Raw genomic sequence first — 21,641 nt, 5'->3', positions numbered from 1 at the left:
AGGCCCGTTTTGTTTTGCGTTGATCCTGGCAGGAGCACCCAGGCCTCCCACTATCCCAGAGCTCCACAATGCCCCCATCATCGCCTCCACACACCCCGCCTCTCCTGCTCGTGCCCAGTGCCGATCCAGACGAGATGGAGTCAGACAGTGTGAGAGAGGGCTGTGTAGGCAGTGGGGGTGGCAGGGTGGAGGGCTGTAAAAACAGGCAGGGGGTGGTGGTGATATCAGTGGGGAGTGGGGGGGTGGGGTGGGGAGTGGGGCTGAGGGGGTGGGAGGGGAGGGGTTTTGGGCAGGGTCAGTTGGTCTCATAAGAAGAGAGCAGCGCAGCATCCACGGGTTCCATGCAGGACGGGCAGGTGAAGGATCGCATGAGCCAGTCGTCTATACAGTCCATGTGGTAGATGTGCATGCAGGGCAGGAATCGGATTGGGTCTCCGTACACAAAGTCCATCATACAGATCACACACCTGCACAAGGGAGACAGCCAGGGTGGGAGGAAAGACAGGAGGGGGTGAGGGAATGGGCATTAGCACACTGGGGGTGTTGGTGAGGCAGAACTCCATAAGACAGAAAGCAGGCTGTAGGGCTGCCATTACACAACAGGACTAAACACATTACAACAGCATCAGGAACAGACACATATTTCTATACACAAACAACCTACGGCACAGACACAAAGGATTACATGACATTACTTTATCCAGAGCGATTTACACGGTGCATCTAATCAAGTGGCATGAAAAAGTCTGTCCATACTGCTTCTATCCACATGTGAATGAGCTTCAGTGCCAAACAGTGCCGAGATCGCAAATGTGTGCCTGAATCTATATTGCACAAGGTCTGGTATAAGACATTATGAACACTAAAGAAGTCAATACTGCCATGAACCTACATGAGACTGAGGGAGACCCTAGCACCTATGTATTTCACTGGACTGATACTTTGCGGTTGAAGCTATAGCGTGGGGCGGAACCTGATTAACAAATAACATTACCGGCAATGTGCGTGTATTTGTAAGTGTCTTCCTATGTCAGTATAGGGTGTGTGTGTGTGTGTGTGTGTGTGTGTGTGTGTGTATGTAAGAGGCAGTGCCTATGTTTGTGTATGTCTGTGGGACAGGGGAATGGGGACAGGCCTGGTACTCACTCTCTGATCTTCTTCTCAGAGCCATCCCTGCCAGCGTCGTACACTCCCTTAGGCAGGTGCTGGATGAGGCCGATCCGCTGGGCAATGCGCACCTGCTCCTCCTCCGTCAGCTGAGTGGCGAGGCGTGTCTGGCTGGGCGTGGGGTGGTACACGGGAACCTGCATCTGCTCCTGAACAAACACACGCACATGCACACATATGCAAAAACGCACAGAGTTCAGCGGAAGAACACACTAACACTCCTTACCCCAGTCCCTTCCTGCTTCCACAAGGACGTTCACAGGATAGGAGAAAAGACTAGTTTATAAAGGCCCCCTCTTAACCAAGCACAGGAGTTCACCCTGAAATGAAGCACAATTCCTATATTGTCCTTTCTATCCTATTATACAGGCACAGAGGTTTTGCTGACGTTGTGCAGCAATAACATGTATAGGTTTGCTTTGGTAATGTAATTGAAATAGTAGTCCACTAGATGGCAAGATTTCCTTTGGTCACCTCTCTTCAAAATGTCACAAATTATTCCCCCAAACACACTTCTTTGAAACATTGACAAAAAAACATGCATGCCCCCCACCCCCACCTCTCCAGCTCCAACTCTCGGGTGAAATGTAGGAGTGCACTGCACAAACTTTGGGTATTGGCTTCAACCGGGAAAACAATACATTTTCTTGTGATATCCGGAAAAATCTTTTCTCTTATCTTGCAGAAATTACGCATGTGTTTCACAAAGAAGATACCTTTTATCACATCTTGATACTTTAAGAGCACACAGGAGTGAAAGGATTCAGTTGTGCATACAAGTACATATTTGAGTAACACCACGCAACTATAACCTCCATCACTGTGCAGACATCAAAGAATAATCGTGTGTAAAATAAAGGTCTTTGTCAGTATTTCACTTTCACTGGGCAAAAGGTGGTGGATACTGTGCCACGGATTCCCTGATGTGTAAGATGAGTATTGAGAACATTTATACACCAGCATAAAAGAGCTGGCACAAAAAGCCTACATGTAAGATGTGCTCATCAATTAATGAAATTAACTTTTAAGCTTAAAAACCTAGATTCATCTTATATTGTTTATTATGTTCGATCTTTCATTGATTATTTGTGTTTGCGTGAGCCTAACATTCCATGAAATTTAACAGCCTGAATTTTGAAATTATTATAATAAATTTCAAAATTCTGCACTTTCATAAAGCTGACATGTACTTTCATTAAATGCATCTGGAGTTTAAAAGGTTAAATTACATTTTCCCTCATTAGCCCAACACACAACCAAACACAGAGACAAACACACACACCTCAGAATTCCAGCTCAGCTACGTCTCTCTGTGAATAATGCTGTTATTCCAGATAGCCGTTCAGAAATTCTGCTAAGCCCTGGATAAAGATTAGCCTGAGTTAGCTTTTGGTTTGCACAAACAGAGCGTTACATCAGCACTTTTCAGACAAAACTCTCCACAGCAAAGACCTTTGCTAAATTACATGGATTTATTACGAAATGGGGTATTATCTCTGCTAAGCAGTTTTATCTGAAAGATTTTCTCATTCTCACAAAACAAAGGAGTCTCCACATCCTCCATTACTGATGGGAGAAATAGGTTCAAAGATACAGGCTACACAATCTCATTGCGGTCAGTTTCTGATGCAGTGACATTAAGATTTCCCCTGTATGGACAGAATTCAATATCGAACTCTAATCCTACTTAAGCACAGTGATATCCATGGCAACACTGCCTTTTGACAGCTTTAGATAAACCGAGATGTACTGTGTTCAAGGGTATTTGTCCTGTACCTTTGAATCAGCTCTCTCTGAGGGTGCTGTATTTCTGTTAGATAATAGCTGTCCTGTAGGGCTGAAGCCGGTTCATCAGCTAATTCTGAAGAGCTCAACGTCCATTCCAACATTTAGTTCACCTCTGTGACGTGCCCGTTTTCAGGAAACCGCAAGCAGGTCACAGATTAACACTACTACAGATCAGTGGCCGTTAAACTGCTGAGTCCAGAAAAGCAGGACATCTGCACCTTTTTGCAGTGGTCAAAACAAGGCCTATGTCAGGGTTGAAAAACAGAAGCATCTTCGCCCTTCCTAAACTCTCTCATGGTCCGGGGAGAGTTGGCTGTGAAACGAAAGTTGGGTTTGGCCTTTACAGTGAAAACCCCATCTCCAAAATCTGCTTAGGCTGTTCCTTGAGGCGACCTCGGTAACAGGAGCAGTGCCAAGCTCTAATGAGCTCCGGCAGATATAGGTCAGGGCCCCGAGTGCCGTCTTCAGGAAGCTGACGTCAGACGCGACACGGCCGGTGGCTTACAGCGCCGGCGCCTCGCAGCAGGCCTGCCTGACCCTGCCTCTCTGCAGAGCTCTGAAAGCCTCCGGCGCTGACAGACCCGATCAGTGTGTGTGTGTGCGCTGTCCCGAAGCAGGAGCAACGGGGTATGGAACCCTCCTGCAGCCAGTGATATCCAACACGGCGTACAACCTCATGAATGTGCGCGCAACAGAACAGCCGGGCTGATGCACAACCCCCTGTTGTGGTAAAGGAGGTATATAATTAAAGGGAGGTTTTCACCGTGTGGAATTGCAGAACATGACAGCATCCATGATTATAATTACCTGGCGTGTTTCTACATCTCCCTTAGCCCACGTCCTTACTCTGAATTTTAACGGCTTATCTGAAATCCCGTCTCATGAATCATGTCATTTTTGTTTTGCTGCTGGTAAGTGATAATCACAATAATGTCCCCCTTTGTTTCGGACCACACCGAGGTATGGGTATGACAGCTGTACTGACGCACTGCAGGAACGGAGCCAGGTGAAGGCGGAGAACGGGAACGTGATAGCTCCCTCACACCATCCTCCCTTCCTCTCCTATTTCACTCAAAAGTCACCCTAGAAGCAGCTAAAATCACTTAATCATGCAGACTGCCTTTAAAGACACACATACCAAAAAACTAGGCAGTCACTGGACCACACCAAGCATGACGCTTAATGTTAAAATGTTATCAGTGTTATCAATGCTATCAGTACTATTATTGATCACATTACTTTGAATGATGATACAAATGCTGTCCTTTATTGCACTGTACCAAGAGAGCATTTATGAGATCATTCTAAACTCCCCAAGGTGGTTACTATTCTGATTTTGTTGGAACCAGTTAAACTCTGAAAACTCTGTGCTGCAGATGAGTTGTGCACTGGAAAGCACCGGGAGAAAAAGAAAGCACAGAGAGAGAAACCACAGAGCATGCTGAGGCACAGGAGAGGAAAGAACTGAGCCACAGAGCTGTCTTGTCTTCACTGCCAGGCCTCAGGCACTCAGCAGACACTACTGGCTGCCAGCTTCGCCCCAGACTAGAGATAGAAAGAGCCTGAGCTCGCCCTCTACCCCCTCCCCTCACACTCCCTCTCTTTCCCTCCTGCTCTCTCTCTCTCTCTCACACACACACACACACACACACACACACACACACACACACACACACACACACAGTGCTGTGCTCTCCCAGACTAAAGGGTTCCAGCCCTGCACCCGTGCCCTCACACTGACAGAACCCCTCCTCCTCCCAACGTCCTCTGGCAAAATCAATGGCAGGCTCTGCTGGCCGTCTGTCTACCCTCCTACTCCTCCTCAAAGGCCCTGGCAGCGAGTCCCCCGAGCCACAGAGCCAGCACACACGCAGGGCTGCGCCACGCCTCGCTAGGCCTCTCTGCTGCAGGACTGAGGGCTAGGCCCGAGACCAGCAAACAAGGGTCAGCAAGCACTTTACTACCCATTCTCAGGCTACAGTGATACATCTGCTAGGGATCTAAAGGGATGCCGTCTTCAAGTCTGCCTGTACGTCAAAAATTCATACCGAAAAAAAAATACTTTTTCTGTTATCAAGACGACCAGTTGCTGTCTACCAGGTTGGCAGGGTATATTTTAAAGGTTGCAGCTGAGGATGTCGTACCAAATTTTGCAACAGTGTAAATTTCCAACATGTACAGAAAAACATTCCCATATTTGTCAAAGGTGTTGCACAAAAATGCATTTAATGCATTTTAAATGAGGGTAACTGCACAGCTATACGTAAATGAAATGTGCTCCCAAATATAGCCATCTTTGTCAGCATCTGACAAGTTCCTGCTGAGTACCAAGAGGAAAAAGATAAGACCACTTAAAGGATGACTGCGCTCTCTGCTTGGCAAATCTAAACCACAACCTCCCTTTACAGTAACATAAGCTCAGTCTCTGAAATCCTACCTGTCTGATACAACCAGGCTCTTCCTCCATGACCTGCTAACACCACCTAACTCAGTTAGCCAGTATGAGTGCCCTGCATCACCTGTGGTGTGAGGAAACAGGATCTGGTCCACCCTTTCTGCTCTGGCTTTCCACACCTCAGTGGCCCTCACTGATCTAGGGGAGAAATGTTTCAGCTGCAAATGAATATTGATTGATCCTCTGTTGTTTTTTGTTCCAATGTACATAAAGTACATAGTGCTTAGAACATGATTTATGACCACTACAGAAGGTGACACCATTCCCTAAGTCAAGGTTCCCTGGATGAGAGACCTGGGTGGATAACTGTCTATGATCAGGACCTGTACCATATGTGTGTGTTTAATCCATATACCGACTGCATTGATTACAAATGCTTTCAAGGAAATAAGCAGAATGGATGGTTACTAACAAGCTGCGTTTCTTTTCACATATGAGAAATACTCACTTTTGATCAACAATTTTGCCTCTGATGCAGAAAAGAGCCATTCAGAGCCCAGTGTCCATTGTGTGCGAGGAGAAAAAGAAATCCATATTCAGCAAGTTTGTTTTTCAGAGCACTCAGGACGCTGAATTTTTTTTTTTTTTTTTGTTACAATTGCTATTTGAAAAACAATGGCAGCTATATATTGCTAGTCTACAAATCACTTCCACTGTGCGCTTTGTATTTTTTTCAATTTAAATGACCAAATTAACATAAAATAAAACTATGGTACAATGTTGGCCTTTGCTATCTATCATTATTGTTAGTCAAAGTCCGGAACACCAAAAAGGGTTTCGTTACGACAAGAAGCAGATTCGATGTTCGTAGCAAAAGACAGGAAGTTTATTAGCACAGCCGGCCGTGGGAACATCAGCATTGAGCAGAAGTTCAACAGGTATAGAATTCAGTTCATTTTTATACAGTTAACAGCAGTCACATTTGCATATGAGCTATGATAACCAGCAGGGGTGCTGTTTCTGATTGGTCTTGCGGAGCTGTGCATAGCTAAACAGCTCCCTCTCTAATTGGGTATTTCCTGAGCCCTGTAACCTAATTGGCTCCATAGGGTTCACAAGAGGCGCCATTTGGCTCCGGTCGGATGTAGCCACATCGCTTTGTAGTCAAATACACATCGCTTGTCTCCAGCGTTTGTATTCGAATACACATCGCGTGTCTCCGGAACAAACGCCATGCCATTCCACAAAACTGTCTCCTAACATTATTATACAACTATAAACTGCAAAGCATGTCATTTATTTCTCCATTTTTATCTGTTTAGGTTTACTGCAACCTTTTGTCAAGTTAGATTTCCATGAAAGCACCTGTAATCAAATTTACATTTTTATCTATTCATTTGGCAGATGCTTTTATCCAAAGCCACTTACAAGTGAGGCAGAGTACAACACAAGCAAAAAGCCATACAAGTAAGTAGTCAACAATATTAAAAGCTGCAAGACCAAGTTTCAATAGTTGGCCAGACAAGGTACAAGATAGCTGGTAAAGATTATGAGTGCATGAAACCATAATCTATCAGATTGGCAGGGTACATTTTAAAAGTTACATCTGACGCTGCCTTACCCAATTTTGTAAGTCTAAATTTCCAGCATGTATAGAAAAACCTTATTTGTCAAAGGTGTCACGCAAAACCAGAATTTGTGGGCTAATTGTGTCTTGGACCAATTTTGACCTAATGTTAATGTCTGTGGTCACTTCAGCCATCACTGACATGACAAAGGCCTAGCTGTTCACTCACACCCAGACACCTAAGCATCAGGAACCTGGTGCCTCCAGACCCATTGCCATCCTCTGACCCCAGAAATGCAGACAGACATTGGGGAACAGAAACAGGCACGGGATTAAAGGTTACACAAACAAAGAAGCGCACGCAACTGTAAACCAGCCACATGTAAGAGGAAGAAGCTGCAACACTCTGTACCAACAGTGTTTACCTACATAAGAAACGTGGGGCTCATTTCAAAAGGGAACTACAAACAGTGACCTTTGTCAGGCACCTCTGCTGTCTGTGGGCTGGTTTCAGTAAACCAAAATGTTCAATGCCATTTAAAAATGCTTCAAGGCTGCAAGCCCACGTACCAGAGAAAGGCCTGATGTATTTGGGGGGTCTAAACTGAGGACAAAGAGTAAGTCTCTCCGATTACTTGTAATACTAGTCAAACAAGTGAGTAAACTGTCATTATTTCAACTACAGATGGCTATGCCGATTTCTTACAAAACGCCTCTGAAGAAAGCAAATATTCATATTAACCCCTTTTAACTCACTGAAAAAAGAGCTAAATGGGGACGAGAGATTATGCTGTAGCCTCAGAAGTGAACTGAAAAGGCATTACATCATATTATTGTCATTTAGCAGATAGTCGTATCCAGATTAATTTACATAGGTTACAGTTATTTCATGTTATTCATTTATACAGCTGGATATTTAGTGACGCAATTCTGGGTTAAGTACCTTGCCCAAAGGTACAATAACAGTACCCTGGCAGGGAATTGAACTTTTGGTTAAAAGCCCTGCTGCTTACCAGTATACTACACTGCGGCCACAAAACATTACTTAGGCTGACACTATATCAGAAACAAACGCTGAGGAAAAAATTGTACATATGGTCTGTATCAGTTTAGAGGATTCCCCTCAATGCCAGCAGTAGACAACTACCTCAGAACAAGTCCCTGAATCTCAAGAGTTATCCCCCATGGTTATGTTACCTGAAGCCTATAGAAATCTACTCAAATGGGTTGGCATGCATGACAGTTTCTGTTAATGTTCATGACAACCAGCGTGATTAACACTCACCATGTAGACTGCTATAGTGGTATAGTCTTTCAGTGCACATTCCTACATTCAAATTAAAATTAATGAGGGGTCTATAGCCTTCGACAGTCATTAGTAAAATTACCTGTACATTCAGCTAAGTCAGATACCTACATAAATAACAAGGAATGGCAGACCTCTGCATTTAAGGAGAGATACAACTCAAATTGGAATCCATCTCAGGGCATTGCCATGGAAACTCCTATCAGGTAAGTCCAACATCAGACCCTGAAGACTTGTGATGAGACAACCAGGACTGGCAGGGAATCAGGAAGCTATGCACTGGGACGGGTGAGGTGACTACAGATATTCTACTGTGACCTGATACTCAGCTCATGCCCTCCTTTTGTCTTACAACTGGTTAAACAAAAAAAAAAGCTTCTGGTGATGCTGGCATCCCTATGTTCCGTTTTAGGCCGCACCCACAGAATGTTCACAATGAACCAGCAAATCAGAACACTTTTAGCTTCAGCATTGGCGGAGACTGAAATTTCAATGTGAAGCATCCTGACTATCTGATACAGACTGTCTGTGCACACCATATCTGTACAGACAATCTGTGTCTGGTAGCAAATCTCACCGGCAGCAAAGCCCAGAAACAGAAGAGCTGCGTAACTACGACCTTGAGCCTGCAGTGTAAAATTAGGGTCATCTATGTCTCTGGCATCCCCAGAGCTTAAAGGGTTTGCAATACACTCGTACACACTGAGCTCCTCTGAGCTCCCTCCTCGATGTCTCACAGCTCTCCAGGGGAACCTTCCAATGCGGCCTCTCCTCCCATTCCTGACTGCGCCTGCTAGCTCACAGCGTAACACCGACAACACTCCCACTACCCCAGCACTGTCTGAGATATATACTTTTTCACTCTTTGATCCACTTTTTTCTCCCATTCTATCTAGGCCTCGTGACAAACACAAGAAGAGGAATGCTGTCGGGTCCCAGTCCTCACTGGCAGGCTCTGCTTTTTGATGTTGCATCACTCCCTCACTGACAGCGCCAGGAAAATGCGGGCTTTTAATAACTGCAGGTTGCTTTTTACCCAAGGACGTCAGGCCATCAAGCACACCGACAACCGGACAAAGGGCTTTGTGTGGGCAAAATGCAATAAATAAAATTCCTCTGGCTGCAGCTAAAAAGGGGAGGGGGGAGGGAGGGCAGCAGATTTTGTCAGACCGAGCAGCGCGATAATGGCACCCCTCACATCTCACCAATCACACCGTCCTTCTCGGGAGTGCTGCCACTTCAGCGGGCACGCTTATCTCCCCCTGCCCAGCCACTAGGAGATGAGTCAGCACTCTAACCAGCTGCTTTCCAAATTACTCCTTTGCATCCCACACCCTTTCTCCTGCACCGGAACAGACCGCAGAGCACTAGCAGTGACCGCCCTGCCTGTTCACCTCCCGCTGTATGAGGATATGGAACACCCCGTTCCCTACCCGCTGCACGGTAAAAGTAGAGCACCCTGTTCATAACCACTGCACAGTAATGCAGAGCGTCTTGTTACCAACCACTGCACAGTAATAACAGAGTGTACTGTTAATAAGCACTGTACAGTAATTATGGAGCATCCTGTTCATACCCACTGCACTTTCCACTTTTCTCAAAACCAACAATATCTATAAAATCAGGGTAGTTATATTCTACTTCATGTTTCAACAAAGCCCACAGAGCACTCCTTCATTCATAAAGAAATAGTAAGGTACATGCAAAGAATACTGTTACACACAACTGAGTAATACTGCCCTTGCTCTATACAACACAGCCTATCATCTTCTATTCACTAACACCCTATATCCAATGCACAGCATAATCCACAGAGTACCCTTCTACCCCCGTTCACTCCACATCACCCAGACAACCCTCTTTGTTATCTTATCCAGACATAGAGTACCCTCCATCAATCCAACAGAACACAGTAGGAAGAATCAGTGACCTCCACTTCTCCACAAACTATGAGCCCTGGGCCAAAAGGGAACATCATTCGTGGGGAAAAAAAGCTTTTTTGGATAGACACTTCTGAATATTTGGCAGTGGTCCATGAAGTCAGTTTGAAACAAAACAAGGAACGACCGGACAAAGCCTCGACCAGTTGCAGAGATGTGAACTTCTTTCTGCTCACCAAAGTTTACACAGAGAGGCTATGGTGAAAAAAAAAATAAAAGGTCACATAAACTGAGTAATAACAAGCAGCAAGCGAGCGACCTTATCTATAGGTTTGTGTGTACCTGTGTACCTTTGTGTAGCTATGTGCATTCACATGTGCGCATGAAGCAATACAACTCAGGTTATGACACCCACATCCCATTCGTCCAACACAACAAATGAAACTGATAAGAGTATGTCCTGCATGTGTCTGGTATGTGGAGACATAGGAACTGCAGCCTCAAAGCAAGGCCTGTTCCTCCTGCCGGTATCAGTCTTACAGGACTGCACAGCTTAATGAATCGCTTCTTATGAAAACTTTTCGGGGGGAAATGATGTTTAGTGCCATCAGAAGATGATGCACTGTTAGGGTGAGGTGTAACTGACATTATATATATAAAAATTGGATCTGGGTCTATTACTGGCAGCTGTCAGTCAGACGTCAGCTTTCTCCCTTGCGGAGGCTCCTAAAACATCAAGCTCAGCATACAGATGTAACGTCAGCCAGCTCACAGGAAGGCCCAATTCAACTCTGTCGGCAATGTGTTCATGATCACACAGTGTGTACAGTAGAGATGCCACTGTAGAAACTGGAATGGTGCAAGCCGGCTCTCTGTTTTACTGCTCCCCTAATCTAACTAGCATCCACCAGCGATCCTCCAAAGCAAATCTGACCTAGTGCACACATAAAGAACAAACACAGACACAAAGCAGCAGAATGGATGGACACTTCACACACCCCCTGAAACAGTCCAAAATGAACCCAAAACACTGCAGCTCTTTGTCTTGAGGGAAAAAAAAAAAATACAGAGAGAACGGTCAGGAACATTCTTGGCAAACCCTCCGGAATGCTTTAAGACTGAAAATAATTTGGGTTATGAAGCATGGCTTTTCTTTGTGCGTCCGTTGGTTCAAACGGGCTCCTTAACACTGACAAAAATGCAAAAGAGGCACAGCTGTCCAGTAAGGACATTGCACAACACAGCCGTGAGGTCTGGAAGTGGAAATTCGATGGCGGAACTGGCCCCCGGAATCCATCCCACTTTCTCATACATGCCTGATCTTGAGAGACTCGGTATTACCCAGAAAAGCAGAAAAATGCCTCTTAACAATTTGCCTGTGTTCAGCAGAAAAATACATGATCCAGGGAGGGTGAGGGGAAAAGACTACAGAGGCATTTTTAGTGCTGCTGATCAATCAGTTTAATACTTTCAGCTTTTTAGTTGCAAAGGACAGATGGCACCTTCTAAAAGGTCAACCTGAATAATCTAAAGTGAAATTCCCTCTGAGGAGAAAGACATGCTGATGTGAATGCATATGACTGCAGAGTATGCATCCCGATTGCGTACTGCTCATACTGAACGTGCAAACCTACCACTCACACTATGTTCTATGTTAAAACAGATTTCTGTCCCTGCGTTTCATTCTTTGCTAGATGATAATGCAGAGATGGATCTTCTCTGCAGTGCAGAGAGGAGATGTGAGAAGTTAGCTTCCCCTTGAGGATAACATGCAGTAAAAAATGTTCGCCATACACAAACAGCCTAAGTATCGATTAAGGCTGTGGTTGGATCCAAAAGTTGATCAAATATACTGACAGATAAAGATGCAAAACGTCACAACACCATTATTCAATTAAAGTGTGTTTTCTCTGTCTTTTTTTTTAGAGCAATAGACCCATGAAGAATTTGACTTTACAGAGACAGCTTGATTGTGCTTGACACAAATTCTGCAAAAGTGGTAAATGACAATGCATCTGAGCCTAAGTAAAGGGGTAATGTTTAGGCAATTACTAGTTTTCCTATGTTGTAGATACAATTTTACAATTCAACACAGGTACTTAAGGTGGTAGACACACAATGAGCAGCAGGTTACTTAACTTCAGTTTCATTAATGAAACTTATGCAAGTTAAATTAAAAATTTGACACGGGAATTTTCACAGTAAAGATAAAAGCAAAAATTAACAATTTTTTCCCCCATCAAGGAAAACATTCCATATAAGAGGTATATTGCTTTATGGCACCTACAGACTGTGAGATTTCAGCAATCTTGTAAGTTTATTGCAAGCCACACTATGTGACATGGATCTAATAAACTTGGGTACAACATCAAGTTTGATGTATGTAGACTGTAAGATAACACCTACTGAATCGTAGGCTATGACGCAAGGCAATATACAAGAATAAAACGTCATCAGTGTGCTACATCCTTCTTGGCGCGGTCATGTTAACAGCTGGAGGACACATCATACAAACAAGGCTTCTGCTGCCACAGCTCAACAACATTTTCTTCGGTTTCGAAATCCCAAACATTTTTTGCACATTTTACCTCCATCTATTACATTTGGGTTTGGCACCAGTGTCGCGTTGATCAGTGCATCATTTCATGCTGCATTCCTATTGGTTGGGTAGTAGACGTAGGTTGTAGCAGCAGTCACATTGTGAGATGGTCATCCTAAATTTCTGACACTGTCAGAATTTTGTCCCAGGCCAGTGACAACGGCCATCTTTGAACCTCTCTTACAGTTTGACCATTTTGGAGCCATGACCAAAGATATTGCGATATTCTTTCACGTTGGTCATCTTTAATCTGGGACAGCCCAAAATCGCACCGTGTATACCTGCCATTAGACACTAAGTAATATCTCCCCTTTTTAAAAACCTAATTAAGACTTTTCTGTTATGTTTTTGTTTTGATTTGATTTGTTTTCAGTGAGACAAGACTTTACATGGAAGAATGTAGCACTGCTACTGAGTAAGGTTTTGCTCTATATACCCTATTGCTCTATATACCCAGATATACACATACACTATATGGACAAAAGTATTCAGACGCCTGACCATTACACCAACAGGGACCGTAATGACATTGTATTCAAATATATATACTTTAATATGGAGTTGGTCCCCCTTTTGCAGCTATAACAGCTTCCACTCTTCTTGGAAGGCTTTCCACAAGATTTTGGAGTGTTTCTGTGGGGATCTGTGCCCATTCATTCTGTAGAGCATTTATGAGGTCAGGCACTGATGTTGGACAAGAAGGCCTGGCTCACAATCTCCGTTCCAGTTCATCCCAAAGGTGCTGGATGGGGTTGAGGTCAAGGCTCTGTGCGGGGCAGTCAAGTTCTTCCACACCGAACTCATCAAACCATGTCTTTATAGTCCTTTGCAAACTGTTGCCACAAAGTTGGAAGCATAGCATTGTCCAAAATGTCTTGGTATGCTGAAGCATTAAGATTGCCCTTCACTGGAGATAAGGGGCTAGCCCAAACCCTGAAAAACAGGTGTAGCCAAATACTTTTGTCCATATAGTGTAGTTCAATCTTCTGTTTAAAAACTGAACAATATATTTTGAAATATGACAGGCAAAGTTGACGACTAAGTGTTACAAAACAATGACATCTTCACTGACGACTTCTTCCATCTGCCTTTTTCTCACAATACAGAATCAAGTTTTCTGTTTTCCCACTCTGCTTTCTATGGAATCTGCGACATCATGAGTGGAATTCAGTCACAGCAGTTCCTTACAATTACACAAAGATTTCAAATAAAATCTGCTTTTTGAAACAGTGGCTTATAAGTCCTTCACATTACCAATGAACGGTTGCATTATCAAACACAGAAAAATCAGCTTATGTTCCCAAGCACTTTTGCACTGTATTTGAGAACACTGCGTCCCAGAGACCCAAAACATTGGGGCGCTGGGAAAAGAAAAACAACATCAACGTTGAAAAGGTGAAGGCCTATCACATGTACATGTTTCCCACTGCATAAAAACAGCAAATGAACAAGAGTCTTACCCCTCATTACCTGCCGTCATGCCCTATTTTAGTTGTGACAGACTGTCTATTCCTCAACCACTTCAGGCTTCTTGTATGACTCATCTTTATGAATCAGCTGTTGTAAAATAACAAGATACTCTGAAGACACACCAGGTTTCAAGCTCACCTTCCTGAACATGTTACAATCTTGTTACATGGACTTCTGTAGAAATGGTATGATATGTACAAACTGCCACACCAAGTTAAGACATTTGGCTTTCTTATTTTACACATCACAGTTGTCACTTCTCACTTATGAATTGCATCTTTTGTTACTTGAATCAATCCCTACCACCACCCCTCACTGTCAGCACATTCTTTCAATCGTGTCTCACAGTGCCGTGACCCCTGCAGCTGCTGGAGGGATTCCCTGTGTGAAGCAGAGCTGCCTTATCTATCCCAACACACTCAGACTGCATCTAATCCCTCTTATGACCCTTCTGTTGATGGATCACACACCACAAGCATAATCCAGTTCCTGCTGCTGATCATACATGCATGCAAGTGTGTGTGTGTGTGTGTGTGTGTGTGTGTGCGTGCTCACCAACAGGAACTTAAGCATGTGGCATAATAGGCATCAACCACTATCTTCTTGAGGTTTCAGCTTGTTTTGCAAGATGATGCAGTGCAAACAGATATTGTGTATAGACAGACTTGTCAGAACACCTTCTGACAGTCATCTTACAAGTCACACTATTGCCAAACAAATACAAATCACATTGCTGCCAACATTACTAAGAAAATATATATTTTTTTCTTTTTCAGTCTGGAAAATGAGAAGGAAATGGGGAAACATGCCCCACTTTGCACAGACAGGATACTGTAAATGTAAATACCAGTAAAAATGGTGGCTATCAGACACTGAACTGCTAACCAAGTTCAAGTTATAAAACTGACAAGACTATTACTTCAGCTTGGTTTCTGCTTGACGTTGACCTTCCATTGCATTCATTACAATAGAAAAGTGGACATGAATAAACATATTTGAGATGGGAAAATGACAATAAGATCAGGGCTAGGGCCTTCCAAAAATGCAATGACAACATTTACCCAGAAAATAACTGGGTCTGTTGTTAACTGGAAAGAGGGAGTCTGGGGTAGCCAAATTAAAGAAATCAGACAGTGCCAACATCACTCCTGCTTTTCTCTCCGAGTTCTGTAGCCATGGCAAGTCTCCAACAGCAATGCAACCATCAATGACAGAGCACTTTAAAACCCTCTCCCTCTACATTCATGGCACCGAAGTGAAAATAGAGCCATCCTTTATACGTTGGGAAGCTCCTAATCTTTCAATGACAAAAAAAAGACTGCAATGAGGATCAAAGACTACGACTCTAAATATTACCAGACAGACCCACAGGGGGTCAGGTGAAAATTATATTGTGTATGGTTCTGCAGACAGGCACAAACCAACATACTCAATATACCTCTCTGTAGCTTTTAAGATCCAGAGAAAGTTTCACACATCTGAGTTTTAAGCAATATCCAAAAGTATAGAACTTGATAATAGAATCTGTAAATGTAGCTTGGGTTAATGAAAACATAGAGCACTGGGTCAAGCATTACAAAATTTAGGCTGATCTTCAGTTATTAGGCCTTATTATTGATATTCATAATTTTTCCTGCCATCTTTTTTCACATATTAGTCCACAAAACACATGAGCAAGGACCTGCATGTAAATAGTAGAAGCGTATTTTTCAAATACACAAACCTCTGTGTAAAGCTCTGTACCAGTGAGGTAACAAATATATTTAGTCCATTAATCAGGATGAGTGTCAAAAGGGCAACTGAGAAGCTGAAACTTTAGAAAGAAATCATTCAACTCAACCAAGGGAAATCAGATCAATATTCAGTCACCTCAAAGAATATAACTGTGAAACTTACAGCCAACTCAATCAATTTTGTCAGACAAGTTAACTCTAACATAACAGCATACAGAAATCATAATCTGTAGGTTATATCAATAATTAACACAACAGTACTGGTTCTGTCTGCTATCTGCATTGAAACAAGCCATTTCACTTAATTCACAAGTGTTCTGTGTAGGTTCCCTTTATCGACATAATTGTGTAACTAAGGATATTCCGAGTAGCCTATATTTTTAGTAATATGTAAACATTTAGTAACAAGTAAATGTGGCAGAGCTGAAATGAGTGGCTCGTGTGAGTCCTGCGTAACATCCATGCAACAACACAACGCAATATACACCCGTTACATAAACATTTCACGAAGACTGTCTCACGTCGTCTAAACGGAACGTGGGTCCAATATTTTTCAGCAGATGGTGACAAGATGGTTTGTGGAACATAGCTAACAATGGCAAAAGAGTCCAAGGTCAACGTTTGTGAGCAAAACAGAGGTCAGAAGTCGAAAAGTGAACCCAAGTTTCAATGGCCATGGAGGCAGAGCTGAGAAAACAACTGTATATCTACATTTACATATTTGCTCTACGTCTACTCTGAGTCTAGGGTGATTATGATCTGGAACCCTAAATGTGTTAATATCACTTTGTTAATATACCGCTTTGTTTATCCAAACAGCGGTCATTCAGGTCCAGAAATTTAAGGTTTCGTCAAGCACCCAACACTGAATCACCTAAAGTGGCTGCGTGGCTCGGTCAAGGCATTGAACTTGGGCGACACTTTAAACCAATATGCAAAACAAACTATATTTAGTATCTGGTGATTATGAATAAACTTACCCTGTGTTGTAAGTTGTTGGTGCTATATCTGGACTCGAATTTAAAGAATACCCTGTGCTACGTTGGCTCGAAATGAACGAGACATTAAAATCCAACGATGACAAAGAGCAAACACTAGCCTTTGTGCTACTTGCAAATTCCTGCCTGAGGTGTCGGGCTGCTTAAGCGGTTCCAAGACAAAGTATCACGGTGAACTGGACACCTCTATTTTGAATGACGCGGTTTTCCTGAAACTAGCAAGATGCTTAATAACGGTAATAAAACGTTCGTTTCGTGTAATCTCTCCTGTGCGAAAACAGAAAGCGATGGCTCGGAAGCGTCCAAACTTCTAAGCATAATTCGTTTCGATTTCCAGTGCAGCCAGTTCTTTTCAGTTTGCACATCAACCTACCATAGAAGGGCCACATCATGAAAAAATAAACGTGCTGGTGCCTTGAACAAAGTGGGGGCAAAACCCCCCAAAAATGCAGTATGATGTTTGCCTTTTACTTCATGCTACTACCTAGCTGTTTGTAGGCTATAGATAGCCCATCTGCCAGGTCAAATTTTGCGAAACAACAGCAGGCGACACTTTCTGTTCTTTGCCAAGTTATGTGTGGAAGTTAGTATTTTAAATAGTACTAATATGTTGTTGTAATTAATTACTTACCTGGTATGGCGGCGGAGGTTCCTGGTCCGGGTCGGTCCCGTCACCATAACTAGCCCTGTCCGACTGGGATTCGTGTAGCAAAGATATATCATCCGACGTCGGAGATTTCAGACAATTGCCCATCTCCTCTTCAGACCCCCTCTCTCAATATCTTGTGGTTAAGATATGCCTTCTGTGGCCGAACCCCCGTTGCCTCCAAACTGATTTCTTCCAACACGAAACCAAACTAATTGACTCCCCCATGCATTGCGGACGGTAGGAAACCCCAGGAGCCGCTCTAGTCAACACAAACAAACCATCTCAAACACAAAGAACCTGGCGAAGTGACAGCCCCGCACAGCACATCGAACGGCGATCTCAGGCTGTGCCTTCGGATACTCTAAATAACAACTTTTCCCTCATCTGAATATTGATTTTAAGCCCCCTTTGTCTCCGTTACATTGGCTATTAACGTTTTTTAAAAGGCTTATTTTCTTTTTCCGCCCGTGGACAATTCAGCAGCTGCTGGAGATGTGAGCACAACGTCACTGCCTGAGTGATGTACTACGCAAGGCGGATACCATTTCGAATCGGGCGTATTCTTAATTCAGTCGTAAACTTCAGGGAAGCCTGACGGTTCAATATTTGGCCACACGTCCCTTTACTACTGAAACAACGCGTATGTGACGAATGGAGTACCTTTTACAGGGCTTCAGCTAATTACTTGAAATAAACAGCTTTCATTGAAAATACATTTATCAAAAATGTAGTGAAGCGCAATGTTTAAATTCATGGATCATTTAAGAGTTCTGAGGGTGGGTGGTAAAGTAAATTTGGTGTAGTTTGAAATAGATTTTTTTTTTTTCATTCAAAAATTCCAGTGCAGAGAAACCTAACATGTGTTGTATTTAATCCTTTCCAGAACGTGCTAGCAGGACTGCATCAATAGTTGTATGAAAATAAATATTTATCTTCATTTGTTTTCCCTTTCATGTACACCATATATATTGTGCAGTAATGGCAATTAACAAGGAAAAAGAAAAGACACGCAACTAGTAAAATATTCATAACATGAATGTAATCGGAAACAGTGCATACTAGCATAATACCATGACTTTTGGAAATGTGATGTGCAGTGGTGGCGAGCTGTGATTGTTGTCAGAGGGGTGCAAGTTCAAGTCTTGAGTGACAGACTGCGCATCGTAAACTATTAGCTGTGTAAGGCCCCTTGTAAAAGGGCGTCTGCTAAGGAAGTAAATAATTTTAAACACTGAAACAGCGCCCTCGCGTGTTCGGAAATGGTCAGGATTTCCATACGCACTTACAATAGCCAGTGACAAGACATACAAACAGTATGTATCTGTTTTGGGGAATAAACGTCTAAAGACTGCTGAATCCTATGCCATATTATTTAAATGAGAGAGAGACAGAGGGAGGGTAGAGAGAGAGATGGAGGGAGGGAGAGAGAGATAGTGAATGCCAACATCACCAATACTGGGTAGTTGCCAGGTGAGGGTGCTTTGTTGTGGGACAACTCACTCAGACAGAATGTATTGACTGAACATGTTGTCACAGCAGTTTTTTTGAATGAAGAGGCTGGCACAGCATGTTTATTGACCAGGAGCTTGTCTGTAGTTCATAACCCATCTTTTTTCATTGAATGGTGGAGCTATTAAACAGGAGTTCCAAATCAGGCAAGACCCACAGTGCAGTATTATATGTATTATATTATATATTCTCAGTATAATATATACAGTAATATATATTACCCAGTTTTCAAATCTTATTTCATTTAGTCTGTTTTCTTGACTGAGGTAATAATGAGAGAATCATAAGATTGTCTAAATGATTTCATGTCATCATTACAGTTCAGATGCTAACCGCAATGATACAATCAGACAAGCAGGAATGAAAGTGGCAGAAAATTATATGGTGCTTGTTTTATCATTTAATCTTAAATTACAAAAAACATTTGGTATTTACAGGAATGTCAATCTGCAGAGTAGCCATGCCCCAAACATAGAATATGCTGACCTTGATATCACAGTGCCTACAGGATCATTTTTACTCAATGTGTCAGTCTGGATGTTAAAGAAAAAAAAATCAAAGATGCTTTCAAAAAATGTCCAGGATCAATGCAAATAATTCCACACATCTTTCCCTTTCCCTACAAACCTTTAAGGAAACAAGTCACCCAATTGACACCAGGTCAACTGCTTTTATCCCATTTCATCTTTGGTTACTTCTGTACTTAACAAAAAGCTTATTCTGAAGTTTAGAATGTATGATAGATTCATGGAGCTAGGGTATAGAGGCCTTTCTGTTATAAACACAACTTTCAATATTCATAAGGTCCCATAGAAAAAAGCAAAACTTTTCTCTTAAAAGAAATTAGAGCCCACTTATTTATAATAAGTAAAAAGAAGAATCACATGAGTCCTACTATAATGAGCCTCTTTGAGCTTCAGTGTCATGCCATACACAACATGGACTTTATAACATGAACAGAGTACAATATATCACAGGCACGGTCTATGGGGGGACAATGGGTGCTTTTATGATAGTGGTGATGTTTGGCTTGAATCTTAATAAACATGAATACACAGGTTTGTGTTTGACAAATGTGAACTAACAGATGAATACAATTATAATTTATTTTCAGAACCAAGTGGTAATATTTTGGCTAAAATAAAAATATTTTGTTAGATATCCAAATAAATATTGTTCTCAGTCAAATGGTACTTTATCAAAAACCAAATACTGTATGAACACATCTAAGCCTCCAAAGTATCCAAAGACCACCCAATGTGGAATGATAATTAAAATGGCTGTTAAATGCTATTGAATGGAATATAGTGGGATCATAAAATTTACCATGCGTCTCACTCTTGTAGGTTTTAGTAATATTTCCTTGTGCCCACATACAATGTAATACATAATTAAGAATGTTATCACTGTCCCTGAAAATATAAATAGATGTATAATGATATTATTGATGGTAAATTTTTCTAACCACCATACAATCACTATGCTATAATATAGCAATAGCCAAGAAATGATAATGTTTAACAAACCACTATAATCATCCCAGTTGTGGCTGTGAAATGCTTATAAATAAAGAGCCATTACATGCTAGAAAGAAACCCTCCTCTTCTCTCCCATATTTCAGCTGACACAGTGAATACCATAAAAGGAGCATGGTTATATTAACTACTGTATCAATCTAAACAGCAGAGGGAACATCTTCAGAGGTAAAGCACCTCTTACACCACAAGAGAAGCTTGGGCTGACAGGTGTTGCTACAATACTCTATGATCTCAAGGCCCCAGAGTTCACTACTGCTTCAGTAACCAAACACTGAACACAAGTGTGGCCTTCTTGCATGTGTCTTAAAGACTCCTTGTTTGAGTTAGAGTACTATGTGTCTGTGTATATATGAGGTGAAAAGGAGGGAGACTTGCCTTTCTAAAAGACACGTTGATCTGTCCATGTAAAACTGGACAATTTTTAAAAAGGCGCCATTGCACTGAATGAATATCTAAAAATCATAAACAAAACAAAGCCCTGTTTTTCTCATACTTCCACTGCAATGCCCTTGCACTGCGGGTTTTCAAATACATTAAGATGCCAGTGTTAACTACATGTGCATGAAGCGAAGTTGTTTACGGCAATTACTGTGAGGTCTGACTAGGTGTGGTGATCATTAACACACATTTTTGCCATGCATATATTCCAGTGCAGATACCAAAAGTATTTTATATGACCTAATCAGAACCATACATACCTGAACATGTAAGATGAATCTTAGTACAGGGAAAATTACAATGGTGGTTCAACAGATAGAAAGCTACAAGGCCCTACATCTTCAGCTGAATTGTTGTGTTGTAGCACTCAAGCCTTCTGTGGCAGAGTGAGTAGCTGCCTCAAAGACTGTTTCAAGAAGTCAGGGAAACACAGAAGTACTGTACTGCATGTCAAATGAATCATGTAATGTATCTATGTAATAAGCTATTAAAAACTGACATACATATCTTTTATTATGGTTAGTTTTACTGTTTTTACCAGAATTTACTTGTGTATTCCTTTTCAATGAACTGTGCCCAACTGTACATTTTTGAGAAAGCCTGA

The 21,641-nt window shown here is 42.3% G+C and overlaps 1 protein-coding gene across 1 annotated transcript; it reads right to left on the bottom strand.

Annotated features, from left to right (window-relative positions):
• Positions 1-255: 255 nt before the first annotated feature.
• rnf11b (ring finger protein 11b) lies at positions 256-18,043 on the bottom strand. Its single transcript, XM_036521691.1, has 3 exons — positions 17,535-18,043; positions 1,147-1,316; positions 256-467 (listed from the first exon to the last, which is right to left on the bottom strand). The coding sequence occupies exons 1-3, from the start codon at positions 17,655-17,657 to the stop codon at positions 296-298; spliced, it is 465 nt and encodes a 154-aa protein (XP_036377584.1). The 5' UTR covers positions 17,658-18,043; the 3' UTR covers positions 256-295.
• Positions 18,044-21,641: the final 3,598 nt, after the last annotated feature.

This window comes from Megalops cyprinoides, chromosome 2 (genome assembly GCF_013368585.1).
Source record: "Megalops cyprinoides isolate fMegCyp1 chromosome 2, fMegCyp1.pri, whole genome shotgun sequence".
Taxonomy (NCBI): domain Eukaryota; kingdom Metazoa; phylum Chordata; class Actinopteri; order Elopiformes; family Megalopidae; genus Megalops; species Megalops cyprinoides.
The sequence above is the reverse complement of the archived record's forward strand: the minus strand, read 5'-3'. Positions and strand labels throughout refer to the sequence as shown.

Coding starts and splice junctions, on each gene's coding strand:
- rnf11b (XM_036521691.1), bottom strand. CDS start 17,657: ATGGGCAATTGTCTGAAATCTCCGACGTCGGATGATATATCTTTGCTA. Junction 1,317..17,534: donor AACCTCCGCCGCCATACCAG/GTAAGTAATTAA, acceptor GTGTTTGTTCAG/GAGCAGATGCAGGTTCCCGT. Junction 468..1,146: donor TCTGAGAAGAAGATCAGAGA/GTGAGTACCAGG, acceptor TCCCTTGTGCAG/GTGTGTGATCTGTATGATGG.